This window comes from Stegostoma tigrinum, chromosome 22, assembly GCF_030684315.1.
Source record: "Stegostoma tigrinum isolate sSteTig4 chromosome 22, sSteTig4.hap1, whole genome shotgun sequence".
NCBI classification, from domain to species: Eukaryota; Metazoa; Chordata; class Chondrichthyes; order Orectolobiformes; family Stegostomatidae; genus Stegostoma; species Stegostoma tigrinum.
The window spans coordinates 26,094,442-26,114,521 of record NC_081375.1 but is presented as its reverse complement, the minus strand read 5'-3'; the positions used below and the strand labels follow the sequence as shown (position 1 = coordinate 26,114,521).

At 40.5% G+C, this 20,080-nt stretch overlaps 1 protein-coding gene across 4 annotated transcripts in view; it reads right to left on the bottom strand.

Annotated features, from left to right (window-relative positions):
• The window catches only part of sdk2b (sidekick cell adhesion molecule 2b), an 892,722-nt gene that overhangs the window by 240,222 nt on the left and 632,420 nt on the right, over positions 1-20,080 (bottom strand). For all 4 annotated transcript variants that reach the window (XM_059653700.1, XM_059653701.1, XM_048555196.2 and 1 more), the window contains 5 exons: positions 15,623-15,759; positions 14,730-14,877; positions 14,246-14,386; positions 13,101-13,282; positions 11,865-11,980 (listed from right to left, as the gene is read on the bottom strand). In XM_059653700.1, the coding sequence (XP_059509683.1) occupies positions 11,865-11,980; positions 13,101-13,282; positions 14,246-14,386; positions 14,730-14,877; positions 15,623-15,759 (724 nt within the window). The remainder of the gene's footprint in view (positions 1-11,864; positions 11,981-13,100; positions 13,283-14,245; positions 14,387-14,729; positions 14,878-15,622; positions 15,760-20,080) is intronic.

The following is a 20,080-nucleotide window of genomic DNA, read 5'->3' as shown; positions in this document are numbered from 1 at the left end:
GTTTAAAGAATTGCAGGTCATTTAGAGAGATAGTCTGGATTCATCTGAACAGGAAGAATCTGGTATTCAATGGCAATTTTTTTGTTTGAGATGAACAGTTGAAAAGTTAAAAGTCTTACATGATTAGTTTTGGTGGAAACATGAAATTGATTGGCTTCCAAACGTTTGTAATTATGATGTCACTTGAATATGCAAGAACGCTTAGTTTTTTCACAGCAGTAGCTAATTGTGGTGGAAAGCAATTAGCTTACAGGAAACAAAGGGAACACATTCAAAAAGTTAATGCTTTCAGAAATTCTCTGACAGACATACTTGCCAACCGTGGGAAAAGAATGATGAGATTTCTCACTGGCTGCATCAAAATTGAATCAGAGAGGAGACTCTGGATTAGCTTTGAATTAGTTCGCTGCATAAAGGATGAATTGAATGCTCATTTCTGCAACTGGAATCAAATGTAACTCACCCAGACTATCATATGTCACACCTTACTGAGATTCGCAAGGGATTTATCTTACATTGACTGCCAAGATGTTGAGTAGATTTTACAGTTTTACCTCATTATTTTTGCCATGTTACATTAGGAAATGCTTGTTGTGGTTGTTCACAATCCAAATCTCTACATGATCCTGATCCTCACTTTTCACAGAAGGTGGTTTTCCAGGCCATTGTGTCTCTCAACTAAAGCAATTCAAAACTACTCCCTTGGTCTTGCTCCCTTTTCATATTCCCCGCTTCAAATGCTGATCTGGTTTTGTTAAAGAGGCAATTATTTCTACCTTAGCCATAGAACACTGCAGGCTCCAACAACTGTACTGGAGTTTCTCTGATCCCACCTGCTCACTTTGGCATTGAATCTCCAACCAGAGAAAATAAACATTTCCTATACATTGATCAAAAGTTACCATATCTTTGATAATCATTTGTTAATCATGTTTTGCCGTTGACTACTATCCAGGAAAGTACATTCCAACATTACACAATCCAGTCTGACATTGACTGTCTTGCACCAAACAAGATAATCTGAACAAATGACATAACAAATTGGATAAATTTCATACCGCAGTTTACCAAATATCCATTTGATCTTGGTTGAGGAATGCTCACAGCCACTCTATGTACTGCAGTTTGAGTAAGGTTGCCAAGGATTTTTCTAAAGAATTGGGAGTTGGCAAGTATTCATGATCCTGTGGTTACTTCATCGATTCAATTTAATGACTGTGAGTTAAGTTCAGGTTTTAATACATTGAGACATTTCTGCATCCTTGACTTTTCAGAATGATTCAGGAAGGACAGCTTTCTACTCAATCCAGATTTTATATTAAGGTTTGGAATCTAATTGAGAGTTTACAATACAGGTCAATTCCAGAAACCTGAAGAGACAGATATTTATTTACTCAAGCCGGAGAGAGACTTGATGTGGGTAAAACCCAAGGATGCAGATATCTTTGTTGGGGTAATTGTGAGTACTTGGGAAGGGGCATTGCAGATTGACATGTAATAGTGCAGCACCCAACCAGAGCATGCACCACACATTAATCCTAAATGGAGGAAAAGCTACTTTCAATTAAGCAAAAAGATGTAATGATTTTCTCCAATGCCTTTTTAAAAAAATCAAGGAATTGATTTCTCTCTCAGCAGCCCTGATTAAAATCCACAGCTTTCCGTTAGAAAGAACATTACTTACTATAAGGTCAGAGATAGTAAGAACTGCCGATGCTGAAGTCAGAGATAACACAATGTGGAGCTGGAGGAGCACAGCAGGCCTGGCAGCATCATAGGAATAGGAAATTTGACATTTCAGGTCATGACCTTTCTTCAGAAACTTCTGCAGGCCTGACCCGAAACGTCAACTTTCCTATTCCTCTGATGCTGCCAGGGCTGCTGTGTTCCTCCAGCTCCACACTGTGTTATCACTTACTGTAAGGTGTTTGTGACACTTCCCACATTAACCATTCATGGGCCTGTGCCAGTAACATTGATAAATATGTGACTGGGGTAGCTTTACACTGTAGATCGTGATCACTAGGAACTTGACTGAGAACGTTTCAGAAATAACAGAACGTGAAACAAATTAAAAGTACATATTTTTAAAGAAAGGAAGGAATAATCAAAAATAAGAAACTCTGAAGATTTTATCCATCTGAGTTCAGGGAAACTGAGATAGACTCGTAGAGTAATACACGTGGAAACAGGCCCTTCGGCCCAAACTGGTCCAGCCTGACTATGGTGCCAACTCAGCTAGTTCCAACTGCCCGCATTTGATCCATATTCCACTGAACCTTTCCTATCCATGTCCCCATCCAAATGTTTTTTTAAATGTTGCTATTATATTCTGTCTCAACAACTTTCTCTGGCAGGCAATTCCATTTACTCATCACTCTCTGCATGAAGAAGGTGGCACGGTGGCTCAGTGGTTAGCACTACAGCCTCACAGCGCCAGGGACCCGGGTTTAATTCCAGCCTCGGGCAACTGTCTGTGTGGAGTTTGCACATTCTCCCCGTGTCTGCGTGGGTTTCCTCTAGGTGCTCCAGTTTCCTCCCACAGTCCAAAGATGTGCAGGCTGGGTGGATCGGCCACGCTAAATTGCCCATAGTGTTCAGGGGTGTGTGGGTTATAGGGGGATGGGTCTGGGTGGGATGCTTCAAGGGGCGGTGTGGACTTGTTGGGCCAAAGGGCCTGTTTCCACACTGTAGGGAATCTAATCTAATAAATCTAATCTAATCAAAGTCGCCTCTCAGGTCCTCCTGAATTCTTCCCCTCTCACCTTAAACCTGTGCCTCTACTTTTCAGCTCCCCATGCCTGGGAAGAAAAGACGACATGCATTCATCCTATCTATGCCCTCATAATTTTATACACCTCAATAAATTCACTCCTCAATCTCCTATGTTCCAAGGAATAAAGTCCTATCCTGGCCAAACTCGCCCTATAATTCAGGCCTACTAGCCCTGGCGAGAGCCTCCTAAATCTTAGCACATTTTTCAATTTAACTATGTCATTCCTATACCAGGGTGACCAAAACCGTACACAATACTCCAAGTGTGGCCTCACCAATGACTTATCCAACTGTATCAGAACATCCCAACTCCTATACTCACCGTCTTGACTGATGAAAGCCAGCATGCCAAATGCCTTCTTCACCACCCTGTCTACCTGTGACACCACTTTCAATGAACTACTTACTTGTGCTTCAAAGTCCCTCTGTCCAACAGCACCCCTCAGGGCCTTTCAATTTACTGTATAATTCCTACCTTGGTTTGACTTTCATCTTTAGCCACTGGTGACCTGCCAGAAGACTGGAAGGTGGTTAATGTTGTTCTATTGTTTAAGAAAGGTAGCAAAGTCAAGACAGGTAAATACACATCAGTGAGCCTAACATCAGTAGTAGGCACATTATTGGAGAGGATACTGAGGGACAAGATCAACCAACATTTGGATAGTCAAGGTCTGATTAGGGATAGTCAGCATGGATTTGTGCATGGGAAGTCAAGATGAGTGCAACACCTCACACTTATCTGTATTGAACTGCATTCGCCTATCCCTAGCCTACTTCCCCATCTGATAAAGATCCCTCTGTGATTTTTGGTAACCTTCTTTGCTATCAACTATAACTCCTAATTTTGTATGATCTGTAAACTTACTTAACATGCCTTGAATATTCACATCCAGATCATTTATGCAAATAACAAATAACAAAGTTCCCAGACTAACCCCTGTGGCACCCCACTAGTCAGAGGCCTCCAGTTCAAAAAAAAGCTTCAACCATCACCCTCTGCTTCTTGCCAACAAGTCAGATTTGAATCTAATTAGCTAGCTTTCCCTGGATTCCATGCGACCTAACTTTCATGACTAGCTTGCCCTGTGGGACTTTGTCAAAGGCTATACTGAAGTCCACATAGAAAACATCCGCTGCTCGAACCCTCATCTATCCTCTTGGTTACCTCTTCAAAAAACTCTTAAAAGATTTGACAGACATGACTTCCCATGCACAAATCCATGCTGACTATCCCTAATCAGACCTTGACTATCCAAATGTTGGTTGATCTTGTCCCTCAGTATCCTCTCCAATAATGTGCCTACCACTGATGTTAGGCTCACTGATGTGTATTTACCTGTCTTGACTTTGCTACCTTTCTTAAACAATGGAGCAACATTAACCACCTTCCAGTCTTCTGGCAGGTCACCAGTGGCTAAAGATGGAGCAATAATCTTTGCAATTTCTTCCCTAGTCTCCCACAATGTATGAGGACAGACTTGATCAAGTCTAGATTTGTCCACCTTAATGCACTTTAAGGTTGCAAATATGTAGGAGAGAGCAAAAATTCCTGTCATTTAAAATACTGGACCAAAATCCTGGAGTTTTAATAGACCTTTTAAAAGAAAAGAAAGGCAGCTGGGCTATGGTCTGAAATACACAATCACAGGGATTGCTGTCTGGAACCTTGGTTCAGTTAGAAATCCTATTCACACCTTAGCCCTAAAGGGACAGTGAACCAGACCCTAAGACAACACCTTGGACTCTCAGAGGTATCAAGGCATTCAACATCAATTAATATTCATTCGGAGAAATTCTGGACATTCCATTTAATCAAAGCACATTTACACCTACTCTAAAGTATCAGGAAGCCAATTCAGCACAAAGGGGACAACACAATGGGGAACATAGATATGCAAGGTGATAACAGAGCACAGTCCGTATGATCTAGGCCCAAAACATCAGCTTTTGTGCTCCGGAGATGCTGCTTGGCCTGCTGTGTTCATCCAGCTTCACACTTTGTTATCCTGTATGATTGCTGGCCCTGATTTGGGAGGCAGAGAGAGCCATCCCAGGCAGCTGCTCTCTGTGAGAACTATCTACACAGCTATCTCCCTGAAACCTGCCGACACAGGGCTGTCCCGTACCAGGGGAACCAATGGCAACTGACCACCATTAGCAGATCTGACGATGCCCGAAAGCCACCAATATGACGGAAAAGGCCTCAGACACATCCTGAGGTGAAAACCGGCTCAAAAACCACTATAAGGTAAGAATATCCACATTCTCAAATCAGACTGAGCACCGTCTGAGGTCTTCAGTGAAGCATCGGCTACAGCAAGTGGGGACAACCAGCGGTATTTCAAAATTGTGTTTGTCCCTAATGGTGAGCCTATTCGCTCGAGATCTAAAGTATCCAACCTAGCTAGCAGGGAGGGGAAGGTGGGTTAGTGACAGTGCAGGGAACCCCAAGGTCAGGACGTCAGATTAAAATGCCTGTGTTTGAAACTACTGTTTAGTTTCCAACAGGAATTAGCTTTTTTAACTCTTGTATTTTACTCACCTTTTGTTTTATTTCTTGTGATATACTCACCTTTGCATTTAATAAACACAGAGATTCTTTGCCCTGAAACACCTGTCTACTGCCTTCTTCACTTCACTTTCCTCATTAAAGTCGGGTCAGAACCAGGGATGTGGGGGCAATTCAAACCACCTCTCAGCAGATTACTGATTGCAAATCAGAATCCCAACAACACTTCCTCTCGGATAATATGTATGCAGTCCAAAATATCCCCACTTGCTTCCTTTATTTCCTTAGCATCCATGATTCTCTCCTCAATAAACACTGTGGAAAATTATTCATTAAAAATCTCCTGTGGCTCCACACATAGAGGCCATGCTGATCTTTAAGGGGACCTATTCGCTCTCTAGCCACCCTTTTACTCTGAATGTAGCTATAGAGCCTCATGGTATTATCTTTAACCTTATCTGCCAGATCCTTCTCATACCCTCTTTTTGCTCTTCTGATTTCCCTCTTAAGTGTGCTGCTACACTTTTTATAGCCATCTAGGGATTCTCGAGTCTGAAAGCTCAAACCCAATGTACGCCTTCTTCTTTTTCCTGACCAGAGCCTTAATATTCTTCATCAGCCAAGGATCCTTAAATCTACCTGCTTTTCCTTTCATCCTAACAGGGATGTACTGTTCCTGGACTCTTGGTTGAACACTTTTAAAAGTGCCATTTGCCAGTGATCCCTTTCCTTCAAATTTACCAATCTATCACTGCTACATCTTGCCTAATGGCCCCAAAATTGGCCCTACTCCAGTTTGGCACCTTAACCAGTGGGCCGGTCCTGTCTTTTTCCATAACTGTGTTAAAACTAAGAGAGTTTTGGTCACTGGACCCAAAGTGCTCTCCGACTGACACTTCAGTCACTTGCCTGACCTCAATTCCTAACAGGAGGTCCAGTGTTGCACCCGCCCGAGTAGGGCCCTCTGCACTGACACATTTGACAAACTCCACCCTGTCCGGGCCTTTTACACTGTGGGTGACGCAGTCAATACAGGGAAATTAAACTCTCCAACCAATACTACTCTGTTATTCGTACAGGTATCTGCAAACTCTCCACATTTCTGTCCTCTAATACCTGCTGGCTGTTTGGGAGTCTATAATACAGTCCCAACAGAGTTTCCATCCCCTTCTTGTTTCTAAGTTCCAGTCATACAAACTCATTCGATAACCTCTTAAGAATATCCTCACTAAGTACTGTTGTTGTGTCCTCCCTTATCAAAAGGGCAACACCCCCTCCTCACTTCCTTGTACTTCTGTCAGGCCTGTAGCTTCTGTATCCGGGAACATTGAGCTGCCAGACCTGCCCTTCTTTCAGCCATATTTCTGTTATTGCTTTAATATCCCAGTCCCCAGAGCCAATCCATGCTGTGAGTTCCTCTGCGTTTCAGTCAGGCCTCGTGTGTCGAAATAGATGTACTTTAAACCACAAGTCTTTTCCCTCCCTTTCCTGGGCCTCTGGTTATCCTGAAGAGTGAACTTGCTTTCGATCGTTAATGCACTTCCCCCTGACTGCTCTATGGTCCCTCTCTTATTCAGAGCCCACCCCCTGCCGAGCTAGTTTAAACCCTCCTGGATAACACTGGCAAATCTCCCTGTGAGGACATTGGACATCGTCCGGTTGAAATGCAACCCATCCTTTGCGTACACGTCGCCTCTACCTCAGAAGAGATCCCCATGACCCAAGAATGGAAAACCCTGTCCCCTACACCAGATGAAACAAAGAACTGCAGATGCTGGAGTTCAGAAAAAAAAGATTATCAAAAATTGCTGGAGAAATTGAATAGGTCTGGTAGCATCTGTGAAGAGAGAAACAGAGTTTCTTGTGATCTGAGACTGGACTATTTCTCTCGAAGGCTCACAGGACTCAAAATGTTAACTCGGTTTTCTCTGTACAGATACTGTCAGATCTGTTGAGATTCTCCAGCAATTTCTGTTTTTATTGTTCCTGGGAAGCTGACGCTATTACATTGAATAATTGAGGTTTAGAATAGCCTGCCTGGTTCAGTAACAAACAATGAGGTGCAACAACTCACTGAGGAGAACGAAACAAATATAGACTTACAGGAAGTATTTTGTGCTCAAATTTATTGATGTTGCTTGCACAATCCTGATTACTGGAAAAAAGTTGTAAGTACTGAAAATTCATAATTAATTGGAATCTAATCGAGCATGGTGACTTAGATAATGAAATATTAATACATTTTTAAAACTATTCATTTGCACAACATGAATATTGCTGGCAAGACCAGCATTTATTGCCCATCCCTAATTGTATTTGAGAAGGTGGTGGTGAACTGCATTTTTGAATGCTGAAGCTGTGAGATGTAAGTGTTGGTTTTTGAGAGAATTTGAGGTCATTTAGCGCAACAAGCCACTGAAGGAGTGGCAAACATATTTTGGTTCAGGGTGGAGTGCGACTTGGAGGGAATCTTGCATTTAGTGATGATTCCATGCATCCACAACCCTTGTTCTTCAAGGTGTTAGAGGTCATATGTTTGGAAGGTCCTGTTAAAGAGGCTTAGGAAGTTGCTGCTCATGGTGAAGGGAATGAATGCTTACAGTGATAGATGTAGTGGCAATCAGTAGGCTACTTCGTCCTTGATGGTATTGTGCATTTTGACTGTAGTTGGAGCTGTATGCATCTAGCCAAGTGAAGAGTATTCCATCACACTGCTGAGCAGTGCTGTGCAGATGGTGGACAGGGATTTGCAGTGGAGAAGTGGAGCTTGTGGTCAGGAACTTAGTTACTCACCATAGAATTCCCAGCTTGTTCATGTAGCAACAGCATTTATATGGCTGATCCAGTTAAGCCTCTGGTCAATGGTAATTAATGAGGAGGATGTATTGTCAAGGAGTGATGTTTGATTCTCTCTTGTTGGAGATGGTCATTGCCTGGTGCCGATATTACTCCTCACTTATCAGCTTGAGCTCGTACACTACCCAGGTCAAGTTGCAAGTGGGCATAGACTGAGGATTTGTTTGGTTTGGTTCTTAAATGCTTCACATAAAAATGGTTTTTCAAAAATTCCTGAACAGAGTTTACTGAAATGAGAAGGTTTCAGTACTGACTCTTCATTTGTTTATCACAATTATAAATTGTTTCTCCAAGAGTGGTGATGGAGGTGCTCTATGGTGCATCATCAACATACTGTACCACAGAATTATTGTAATGGTGGAATTTATGTTCATTCTTCTCCCCACAAGGTATTCACAATCTCAGGCTTGCTGTCAGAGGGTTGGAAGCAAGTGGTCAGTCCTCACAGCATTGGCAAAAGGCAGGGCAGAAAGGGGGGAGTGACACTAAAATCACAAGAAAGTTTATGGGTTTTGAGGCTGCTCAATATTTGGGCAATGGCTACAGAGACAACACAGTGCAGAGATGGAGAAACACAGCAGATCAGGCAGCATCAGAGGAGGAGGAAAGCTGACATTTCGGGTCGGGGCTCTTCTTCAGAAAACGTTTTCTGAAAATGTCAGCTTTCTGCCCTGCATGTAACGTTCATTCGGGAAAGGGTGCAACAAAAATGTGAATCTTCTTTCTGGGCAACTGTCATTATGAGGAAGGATGTACGAATTTAAAGTTAGCACGAATTGCAGGAAAATGTATTTTTTGACATGTGCCTGTATCTGAAATGCTGCAAAAAAGAGCCAAAGAACTTTCGAGTTGACAACATTTGGAACTGATAAATGTTCCATCTTTTTAATTTTAGTTCAGGATTGCTATAACAGCCCAAAGGACATTGACCCCTTGTTAATTATTATTTAGATTTGTGTTAGTACTCAGTCCAATATAAAACTCCTTGTATTATGCTGCCAAGGGATTTTGAAATGTCACAACTAGATCATTTTTGTCAAACAAACAAGAACATTTTGCCGTAAATTTCATTACAAGGTTTTTGGCCAGTTACTCACTTTCTAATTCCCTATTAGGAAGTAATCATGTTCAAAACAATTAGCCAGAACTTGATATTGTAGCTTTTCTTGACAATTGAGAAATGAAGAAATGCTCAACCTTTTTGCTCAAGTAGGTTTTCCTCCGATGTCGCATGTCTCCACGCAGGGGGAGAAAATACCATCCGTATATCAGGAGACAACACCATTTCACATGAAGGGTTAAGTGATTTCAAATAAAGGTCAGGAAGGGGGGGAGGATATTATAAAATAATGACAAAAACCATTGGCTGAGCAGTCAGTGTCACCACAGCTAGTGTTTCTGCCTCATTACGTTCCCAAGCAAGGAGCTAAAGTAGAGACAGTTAGATAGCAGAGGTCAACAACAGAGCAGCTGAACTCAGTGGGCAAATTTTGCAAACAGAAAATAACTTAGATAATTTCAATTTTTTTTCTCACTGTATAAATTAACGTTTTTTTTAGATATAGCAACTGATAAGATGGATAAGGAAGTATCGTTTGTGCTTGAATGCTTCATTCAGACAAGCTTTGCGATTGGGTTTTTATTCATAAGGTTAACTTTGATTAATTATAACAAGCATTATTTTCAATCATTTGCTGGTTGTAATATTATCTTTCTCTCTGCAAAGAAATAACAGGCATTTTTAAAACAAATTAAGATCCATTTACTGATTTAAGACTTCAGATAATAAGTAAACTAACAGATGTTAAAAGAACAGGTCAAAACAAAAATTCTTGCTTTTTTGTACAATTTAAGATTCACTTTCTAAAACAGGGAGAACATTTCAATTATAATAGATAGTAATCTGTGCGAGAGGCACTATTCTTCACTGACAAAGAGTTATGTTCCTTTATCACAACAAATACAGAGATTAATACATTGCAGATGACAGGACGTTTGAGTAATGAAACATATGTTTTCTTTTTTAGTTACAGCAGAGGATAAGAAACAATGTCCTCCCAAAAGTGAATCAGAATGAAACTGTTTTACTGGAATTTGTTTGCAGAAGTCCATTAGAAATTAGATCTGTTCCTGGCTAGTAGTGATAGATTACATAGGAACATTAGTAGAGTATTTAGCACTTAGAGATTGTTCATGCATTCAATGAGATTATGGCTGATCTGTTCCCTGACTCTCTTTACCTGTCTCAGCTCTGATTGCATTAATATCCTTAAATCCAGAAAAAGTCTATCGACCACAGATTTTTGCAGAAAGACTTTGTTGCTTCCATTTGAGGATGTACTGTAAATCACAGCATAGATGTTGAACTTGCGTAGATGATGATCCAATATTTCTGGTGCTAAGAATGTGATATTGGCATTCCACTCATATCCCTTTCTCTGCCGTGACATTCTGCACTTGAATTAGTGGTCAGTTTCAAATTTTCCACCTGGAAATGCATGTGTTACTTATTGGCACTTTATAAGTATGTGCAAGACTTCAGTTGAGCTGTGTTGCAAAAAAGTGCAGGAGTTTAAAATACACCCATCTTTTGTGTCAGATGTTGATGGCATTTAAAAATTGCAACCAGCCATACCCTGTTGGTGGTTCACCTTTGTATTCAACATATAAATCAATTGCTGTTTTTGAAGGAACTGTTCAAGAATTCATAGGCTGACCATATACATTGACATCTATCATATTCCTTAATGGTTCTCCTGAATTCTCCTGAGGAAAGGCTGAGAGAGCAAGGGCTTTTCTCTTTAGAACGACAAAGGATGAGAGGCGCCTTGACGGAGGTATACAAAATGATCAGAGGTATAGATACAGTAGACAGCCAGAGACTTATTCCTAGGAAGGGGGTAGCTATTACGAGGGGGCATAGTTTTAAAGTGTGTGGAGGTAGATAGAGGGGAGACATCAGAGGTAGGTTCTTTACTCAAAGTGGTTGGGGCGTGAAATGCAGAGAGGGTAGTGGAGACGGCCTCATTAGGGGCATTTGAATGGCTATTGGATAGGCACATGGATGATAGTATAAGGTAGGGGTGGAGGTTAGACAGACCTTCGGATTAGGGTAAAAATTTGGCACAACATTGTGGGCTGAAGGGCCTGTACTGTGCTGTACTGTTCTTTGTTCTATGAATGGCTTGACTCTGACTTTAAAGCTTTACCCCTTTCTCAGCTGATACAAGTGTTCAGAGTTCTGTGGTGGTGCCTTGGTTTCATGGGTTTACTTCAGGGATTTCTTACTTGATTTCTGATCTGCTTTCAAACTCCATCTGGTAAAACATGTTGGAAACAGCATGGGAAGTGAAATAGCCTGCAGGGTTTATTCATTTACAGTCTCTGCACATTGAAGTGTTGACGCCAGTGGCCTTAACTATGTGAGTATTATTGTAATATAACTGAGGTGGTGATGCTACCTGTTGAATGAAGACAACCACCAAAGGTATTTATTTTGACAGGGACAGGCCACAAATCTAAATGCTGATGCTAACGCTAACATTGACAAAGCCGGTGATGGAGATTGCTAATTTGTTATTTTCTGCAATCTTTATCCAGCCAACAAGAAACATTGGCCATTAATTCCTTGAGGGTTGAGAACAAGACGTATAATCTGACACTGAACAGAATCCAAATCAACAATGTACAGTTTTTAAGGCATGTTGAAATTGTGATTTTTTACCTTGTAACCTTGGTTAATTCCATTAATAAACTGAGGACTGGGTGGTGTCCATGTGAATCGAATGGTTGTGGAATTAATGGCTTCAGTATGCACATTTCCAGGGGGCACTGTAGGAACTGGGAAGAGCAACAGAAATTTATAATGGTTCAACAAGTAAAGGGAGAAAAATAGAGAATTACTGGCATTTTTAGACAACACAGGCATGGAGAATAATGAAGGGTCTAGGCCCGAAATGTCAGCGTTCATGCTCCTAAGATGCTGCTGGGCCTGCTGTGTTCATCCAGCCCCACCATTTGTTATGATACAGAATAATAAATTGTTTTGCAATCATTTCTGATACCTGTATTTTGATCATTATGCTTCACATGTCATGTTTCTATTGTATACGTAGTTTGAAATTTTGATTTGAAACTTCTAATAACTTTCTATAGTTCAATTGAATGCAAGGGACAAAAACAAAAGGATCCTTTGCTGGTATGTAATGTCTTTATTCTCCATTATAGTTCTACTTGACCAGGCATTAATGAATGCAAGTAGGTAGAGTAGGAAACCTGTTCTATGCCAGCAGTAGTGTTGCAATTTTCTGGGCAACAGAAGGTTTGTGGAATGAGCCTTAAAGGTAGGCCAAATCCAATTGCCCATAGTGTCTAGGAGTGTGCAGGCTAGGGAAATGCAGGTTTGCAGGATAGGGTAGGGGGATGAGATGTTCTTCGGTGGGCCTGCTTCCATACTGTCAGGATTCTATAATTCTAATTCAACTGATGGCATCCCCAAGCCCCAGATTCACTGGAATGTGGGAAGATCCATGAAATGCTAGTCTACATAGCAGCTGATCTTAGTGAAGCACTTCTGGGTGGTGGCTAATCCATGAATGAATCCTCGGGGTAAAACAGAGGATAGAAATGACCCAACACTACTCGAGGACTAGCACCAACTCTGATTAAACTGTAGTTAACTTCGATCAAAATTAAGTTTTTAAGTGTGCATAGAAGTTTTGCTATCCTTTACTATGTGTAAATTTTGACCATAATATGCAATTTTCAAACGAGTGATTAAAAGTCCTGAACTGTTGCATCTACCAAAAGGTTATTTGCTGTATTGATAGCATAAACGTTTTGTTGCCAGACCAAGTGATTTTACTTTCCAAACTGGGGATAATAATTTTAGTGAAGCAACAGTACATCATGGTACCTTTCTCACACTTCATTTCTCCTCCAATAAGTATTCAGTACCCACCTCCTTGAAGGGTCCATTCAGTAACAGTCGCGCTGTAAATTCCCAGTCCAGCCCCATTATATGATGCAACAGCGATCTCATAATTGGTCCAAATGATGAGGTCTTCCAGTAAAAAATTATTAACATCAGGACTACTGATATTTTTATACTGATGCTCCACTGGTAAACCTGCCAAACAATATCTATAAGAAGAAAGTCAATCAAACACTTTCCCTCGGAAACTTCTGAACAGTATATATACCAGGGACTGTACAAATTATGTTGCAAATAAGAAAATATAACTTAGAAAAGTATTGTCAGATTGCAGTATAGAGATATTGTTGCAATAGCCAGTTGTTTTCAAATGCAAATATCTGAGATGAGTTTTTTCGTACTGACCATATTTTATTGAATCTTGGCCCTAAATTTTCCAGGAAGGTGGTGGCCTTGTTGAAAAGTTGAGAATGAGCCTCTCTCTGCAGGGCCAGGAAACTAAGGGTGAAAGTTTGTGGGCAGCAGTCCATAAATTCTCTGAGGTCATGGTTTCCATCTGCATGATTGAACATGCCCTGCCTCCCAGGGCTGATTAGATGGCAGCAGCTTTCTAGTCCTAGTGGTGACTCCTGCTGGACCTGCAACCTGAACTCAATGAGAAACCACAGAGGAGGCCAGATTTCTGGCAGACAGGCTGCCAGGGTTTATCTGATGGCCTTGCCGAGCAGTGTTGGACCTCTGCCCATCAATAAAATACAGTGCAGAAAAGTAAAATACTGAAGCTGGAAATGCCCATAAGTGCCTAATAATGTGGTGTAGGGAGGTCATAAAAATTTTAAAAATTGAGCACAATTTTCAACGTGTTAAAAAGTAAATCCAGCAAATTACAAGCTGTAAACAATATTCAAAAGTACAGCCAAAAGCTAAGCAAGTGTACATACTTAAAGACATCTGACAATTATACTTGTTAATTCACATGGCGTTTTAACAAAAAAAAGCTGAATTTGGCATCAGTCTCCATCTTTTAGACTTTTTTTGTCTTAGCTCTGAACTGCATTTTATAATGGAAACCACAGGAAAAAATATATTTTCAAAAATATAGACACGGCCCTGGTCATCACCTTCAAGCTTCATCCATAAATACCGACAGCAAAATCTCTGTTCTGAGATACCTGATAATGTAACCTTTCAAAGCTCCATTCTGATGGTTTTCTGGGGGCGGCTGCCATTGAATCATGATCGATTGATTGGTTCGGCCACTTGCAATGACATTTTGTGGGGATGCACTTGGTGGTTCTTCAGGTAGTGACAACCTGCAAGAATTTAAATCATTTGGCTGTGAAAAATGTGAATATCGAGACTCAGTTTCAGTGTATTCTGAAAACTGATAACAGCTGCAACGTACTTGATAAGGCCCTTTAACAGAAATTTATTTCTACAATGAAATCATCTGAGATAAGTTGGAAATTGTAAATTAGATCAGTATGGCTAAGTAAGAAACAAAGCACATTCTAAGTCAGTGTGACATACACAGTATCCTAGCAATTAGACTTTGACCACAGTGCTTGTAATATTCAGGTATAATTACAAAGAGATTTGTGGCATATCACAATTCATCTTTTATGGCAACTGCATCATGTTTGAAGCTATGAATACCTCTCAGTCTCTCTGCTGTATTGGCCCTTTCCAACATCATTCACAGCGCAGATACGGAACTGATAAGACCTGGCTGGAATGAGTCCCCTGACCATCAGGCCCACTGACTCCGGGTTAACATTCATCAGCTGAACAGTCCAAGGTGAATCTGTACCAAAAAAGACAGACACATTTTGGTTGAGGACACTCAGTTTTTGGCTTCAACGAATTGGAAGAAACTGTTCTCTGTAAAATACTGATGTATAAATGACAATGAGAAGGAATGTTCTGTGAACAAATGTCAAATGTTCTTAAATTTGCAGTCAATCATTGGGACATTTGGCCTACTTACCTGGAATCACATCAGCAATGCAATTCATACATCACAGTGCTCAATTGTTAGGAAGGCAAAATATCTTTTTGGACTGATGACAGCTTCCTGTAGGAGCAATGTGGAACAGTTTCCTTTCTGGACATTCAAATTTATGGGATACTCTCCCTTTCCAGGGTAATGTGATATAGACCAGGCACCTTTTAGATCCAAAGGTGGTGGTCTTTGGCCCATTTGCCATTAAGTGCGATAAACAGCGAACAATGATTGTAACAGTTCAGCTATTGCCCCACAAGCTAGCTTTGATGAATTGTACTTCTTGGGAACATGAGAAACTGACCACCTTTTTGCCTGTAGTAATAAGCTGTTGTGATCACTTGTAATTTGGTATTCTTGCATTATTCCTGGTGAACGCAACCTACAGCTTCAGCCATATGTCTCTTTTTCATTGATATTCAAACACTGTACCACCAAACAAACGGCATTTCTTCTATTGCTCAGCTTTAATTTTCCCAGTGAAAAATCTACAAAGCATCACATTTTAAACTATGCGCTCCGAATAACGTGTTGCTGTATCACTTACTGTTTTCAGACACTTCCAAAATGTAGTGAAGCAAGGGGCTATTGCCATCAAATGCTTTTGACCAAGTCAGGGAAATGGCTCTCTTTTCACTGGTGCTCAGCTGGGCAGCCAAATTTTCAGGAGCATGTGGGAGCTGCCTGTAGCAAGAAGGTAAAGCAAGAAATGGCTAACTTGAAGTGCAATTTGTCCGCCTTTGAAATCTCTTCACATTTATTTCCTCAAGTTTCTCAGTCTCCGAGCCAAACTAAACACTGGCCCAATACTTCGCAAGTGAATTGATTATGCTGATTCAGTAATTGAGCCAGTTCTGATTGCTGCTTAATCTGTGCATTGATACTCAGTTAACAGCTATATTCATGTTTATACCAAGCTGGATGAACAATTCTCTTTTTGCATTAATTCCATAAATGATAACTGGTGGCAAATATTGTTAGTGAAAAGATTTTATTTTATTGTTGGTTGCATCTTTTGCATAGAATATATAGCATAGAAATTGGTTATTTAACCCAATTCAGCTCGTGCATATCCACCCAAGACTTTATCCTTTTGTCTTCTGTTGAACCTTGTCAGCATCACTTCTAATTCTTCACCTCCTTCATATAATTTTCTTGCTACCCTTTAAATGCATCATTACTGTTACCTTAACTTTGTACCTATTTGGACACTCTAACCACTCTTTGTATAAAGAAGTTCCTTCTTAATTTCCTTTTGGATTTATTAGTGATTGACTTATTTTTACATCCCCCCACCTCTTTTTCAGTCTCAAGTAGAAATACCTTCACTGTTCTTATCACATTTCTGAATCTGACAGACCTCCCTCAGTTTTCTCTTTTCTAAAGAAAAAGACCCAATCTGTTTGTTCTTTCGTGATCAATACAATCTTTAAATTGTGCTTTGCACTTTCACGAGTGCCTCCTCATCCCTTTAACATTGAGATCAGAACTGTGCCACAGCACTTTATGTTTGGTGAACTCATGGTTTGGTACATTATTAGCATATTTTCTGTATTTTTTTTATCTTGCGAGAAAATTAAACCCTGTTTATTGTTTTTGTGCCTTTTTAACTTATTTCAGCATTTATAATTGGTACAGCAGGAACACTTTGCTTCTCTATTCTACTTCAATGGTATTCCGAGAGGTATGTGACTTTTTTCTTGCTTCCATAATGGACCAGCTCTCAAATATTGATATTGAATTTCATTTACATTAATGAATATGCAAATGATAAATTTATTAATAATATTTTCTACTTTGCCACAGTCTTCTTCACTGTTAATTATATCCTGCAATTTGATATGTTTCGCAAATTATTAAGACATGTCTATGATTCCAGAATTCAAATTGTTTATGTATCATGAACAACAGTGACTACAGAACAGATCCTAGTGGAATACCACTTTCCAACTATTGCCAGTTTGAATAACTACCCTTAACTTGACTCACTGTTGATTATTTTGTAGCTAGATTGTTAGCAATTCTGATAACTTTCCTGATTTCATGTGCTTGAAATTTGTCATGAGTCTACAATGCAGTTTATTGTCAAAGGCTTATTGGAATCCATATTCATTGCAATGAAATGTTACACTCGTTTCTTCGTTCTGTTACTTCTCCGAGGATATAAATAAAGGACAGGGTGAAGGGAAATTGATAAATTAAAGAGAAAATTCAGTGTAGTAATGTGGGTAAAATCAAGCAGAGTAGTACTGGAAGAGTTAGAGAGTTTAGCAGTACTTATGCATCAGTGAGTAAAGAGCAAAGAAACCTACAGCACAGGAACAGGCCCTTCGGCCCTCCAAGCCTGCGTCGATTGAGATCCTCTGTCTAACTGTCATCTATTTTCGAACGGTCTTTGTCCATTTGCTCCCTGCCCATCCATGTACCTGTCCAAATATATCTTAAAAGACGCTAACGTGTCTGCGTCTACCACCTCCGCTGGCAACGCGTTCCAGGCACCCACAACCCTCTGCGTGAAGAACTTTCCACGCATATCTCCCTTAAACTTTCCTCCTCTCACTTTGAACTCATGACCCCTAGTAGTTGAGTCCCCCACTCTGGGAAAAAGCTTCTTGCTATCCACCCTGTCTATACCCCTCATGATTTTGTAGACCTCAATCAGGTCCCCCCTCAATCTCCGTCTTTCTAATGAAAATAATCCTAATCTACTCAAACTCTCTTCATAGCTAGCTGCCTCCATACCAGGCAAAGTCTATGCTGAGAATAGCTGTTAAAAAAAGATGATTTGAATTGTGTTTTATCTGAATGCACAAGGTATCTGCAATAAAACAAATGAATTAGTAACACAAGTAGACATAAATAGTTTAGATCTAATTGCTATTCCAGAGAATGGTGGCTAAGGTTGGAAAATAAATAAGAGTACACAATATTTAAAAAGGCTGACAAAATGGTAAAGGTGGGAAAACATCATTGGCAGTAAAGGATGGCATATACATTTGTGAGAAAGGATCCTGACTTGGAAGGTCATGAAGTAGAATCAGCATGTGCAACTTGCATTTACTGAAGTAAAGACAGAGACAAAATATTTGTTCAAAATGTATCAACTATTTCCTCATTCCCCACAATTTATCCTATCTCTGCTTCCAAGAAACCAAAATTTATGTGGTTGTTCTCTTCCTTTTTATATACATGTCAAAGGACATCTGGATAGCTATATCAATTGGAAGGGTTTAGACTTATGTGAGCCAAATACTGGAAAATAGAACAAAGAACAAAGAAAATTACAGCACAAGAACAGGCCCTTCGGCCCTCCAAGCCTGCGCCGATCGAGATCCTCTGCCTAGCCTGTCATCTATTTTCTAACGGTCTGTGTCCATTTGCTCCCTACCCATCCATGTACCTGTCCAAATATATCTTAAAAGTTGCTAACGTGTCTGCGTCTACCACCTCCGCTGGCAACACATTCCAGGCACCCACCACCCTCTGCGTAAAGAACTTTCCATGCATATCTCCCTTAAACTTTCCTCCTCTCACTTTGAACTCATGACCCCTAGTAATTGAGTCCCCCACTCTGGGAAAAAGCTTCTTGCTATCCACCCTGTCTATACCGCTCATGATTTTGTAGACCTCAATCAGGTCCCACCTCAATCTCTGTCTTGCTAATGAAAATAATCATAATCTACTCACCCTCTCTTCATAGCTAGCACCTTCCATGCCAGGCAACATCCTGGTGAACCTCCTCTGCACCCTCTCCTAAGCATCCACATCCTTTTGGTAATGTGGCGACCAGAACTGTATGCAGTACTCTAAATGTGGCCGAACCAAAGTCTTTTGCAACCGTAACATAACCTGCCAACTCTTGTACACAATACCCCGTCCGATGAAGGAAAGCATGCCATATGCATTCTTGACCACTCTATTGACCTCCGTTGCCACCTTCAGGGAACATTGGACCTGAACACCCAGATCTCTCTGAACGTTAATTTTCCCCAGGACTTTTCCATTTACTGTATAGTTCGCCCTTGAATTAGATCTTCCAAAATGCATCACCTCGCATTTGCCCGGATTGACCTCCATCTGCCAGTTATCTGCCCAACTCTCCTGTCCATCTATTCTGCTGTAAATAGGACTAGACTAATTTGAGATGTTTGGTTTGCATGGACGAGTTGGATCAAAGAGTCAGTTTCTGCGCTGTATAACTCTATGACTCTGAAATGTTTGAGATAGTTTGCTTCCACGTTTGATTTTACCCCTTTTTGTCAAGTATACAGTTCATCGGCTACAAATTGGAGCTCCATGCACTAAAAGGTGGAAATGGACTCTCCAAAGGTGATGGACATTTACACCCATGTTCGGAAAGGCTTGCGAGATCAAACTCCAGTCAGCCACTTTAAGACATGAAACCTGGGTAAATGCTGTTGTTCAATGAGTCTTGGGTGTGCTTGTACAAGGAGCTCAGAAGGTTGCATACAGAAACCAATTAGGAAGGCAACTGACATGTTGGCCTTTACTGCAAGTGAATTTTGGAGTACAAGACTAAGGAAGTCTTCTACAGAGTTTTGATGAGTCTGCATTTAAACTACTATTTTATCATATGGGGCAATTTAAAATGAGAGATCGTAGGATAAGGGACAACACATTTCATAGAGAGGTGGGGAAAAATTACGTCTCACAAAGTGTTGCGAATCTATGGGATTCTCGACTTCAGAGTGCAGTGGATGCTGGGATATTGAGTAGATTCAAGAAGGACACGGATAGGTTTTAATTAGTAATGGATTGAAGGGTTGCACAAGAGTGGGCAGGCAAGTGGAGTTGAGATTGAGAGAAGATCAGCAATGATTGTCTCAAATGCCACAGCACGCTCAAATAGTTGACTTAGTTATCCCTGCTTCTCGCTCTTGTATCTGGACTACTGCATACAGTTCTGTATTCCATATTTAAGGATCGATATTTTGGCATAGGAGGCAGTACATTAAATGCTCACTAGATTGGTTACTGGGAGAAA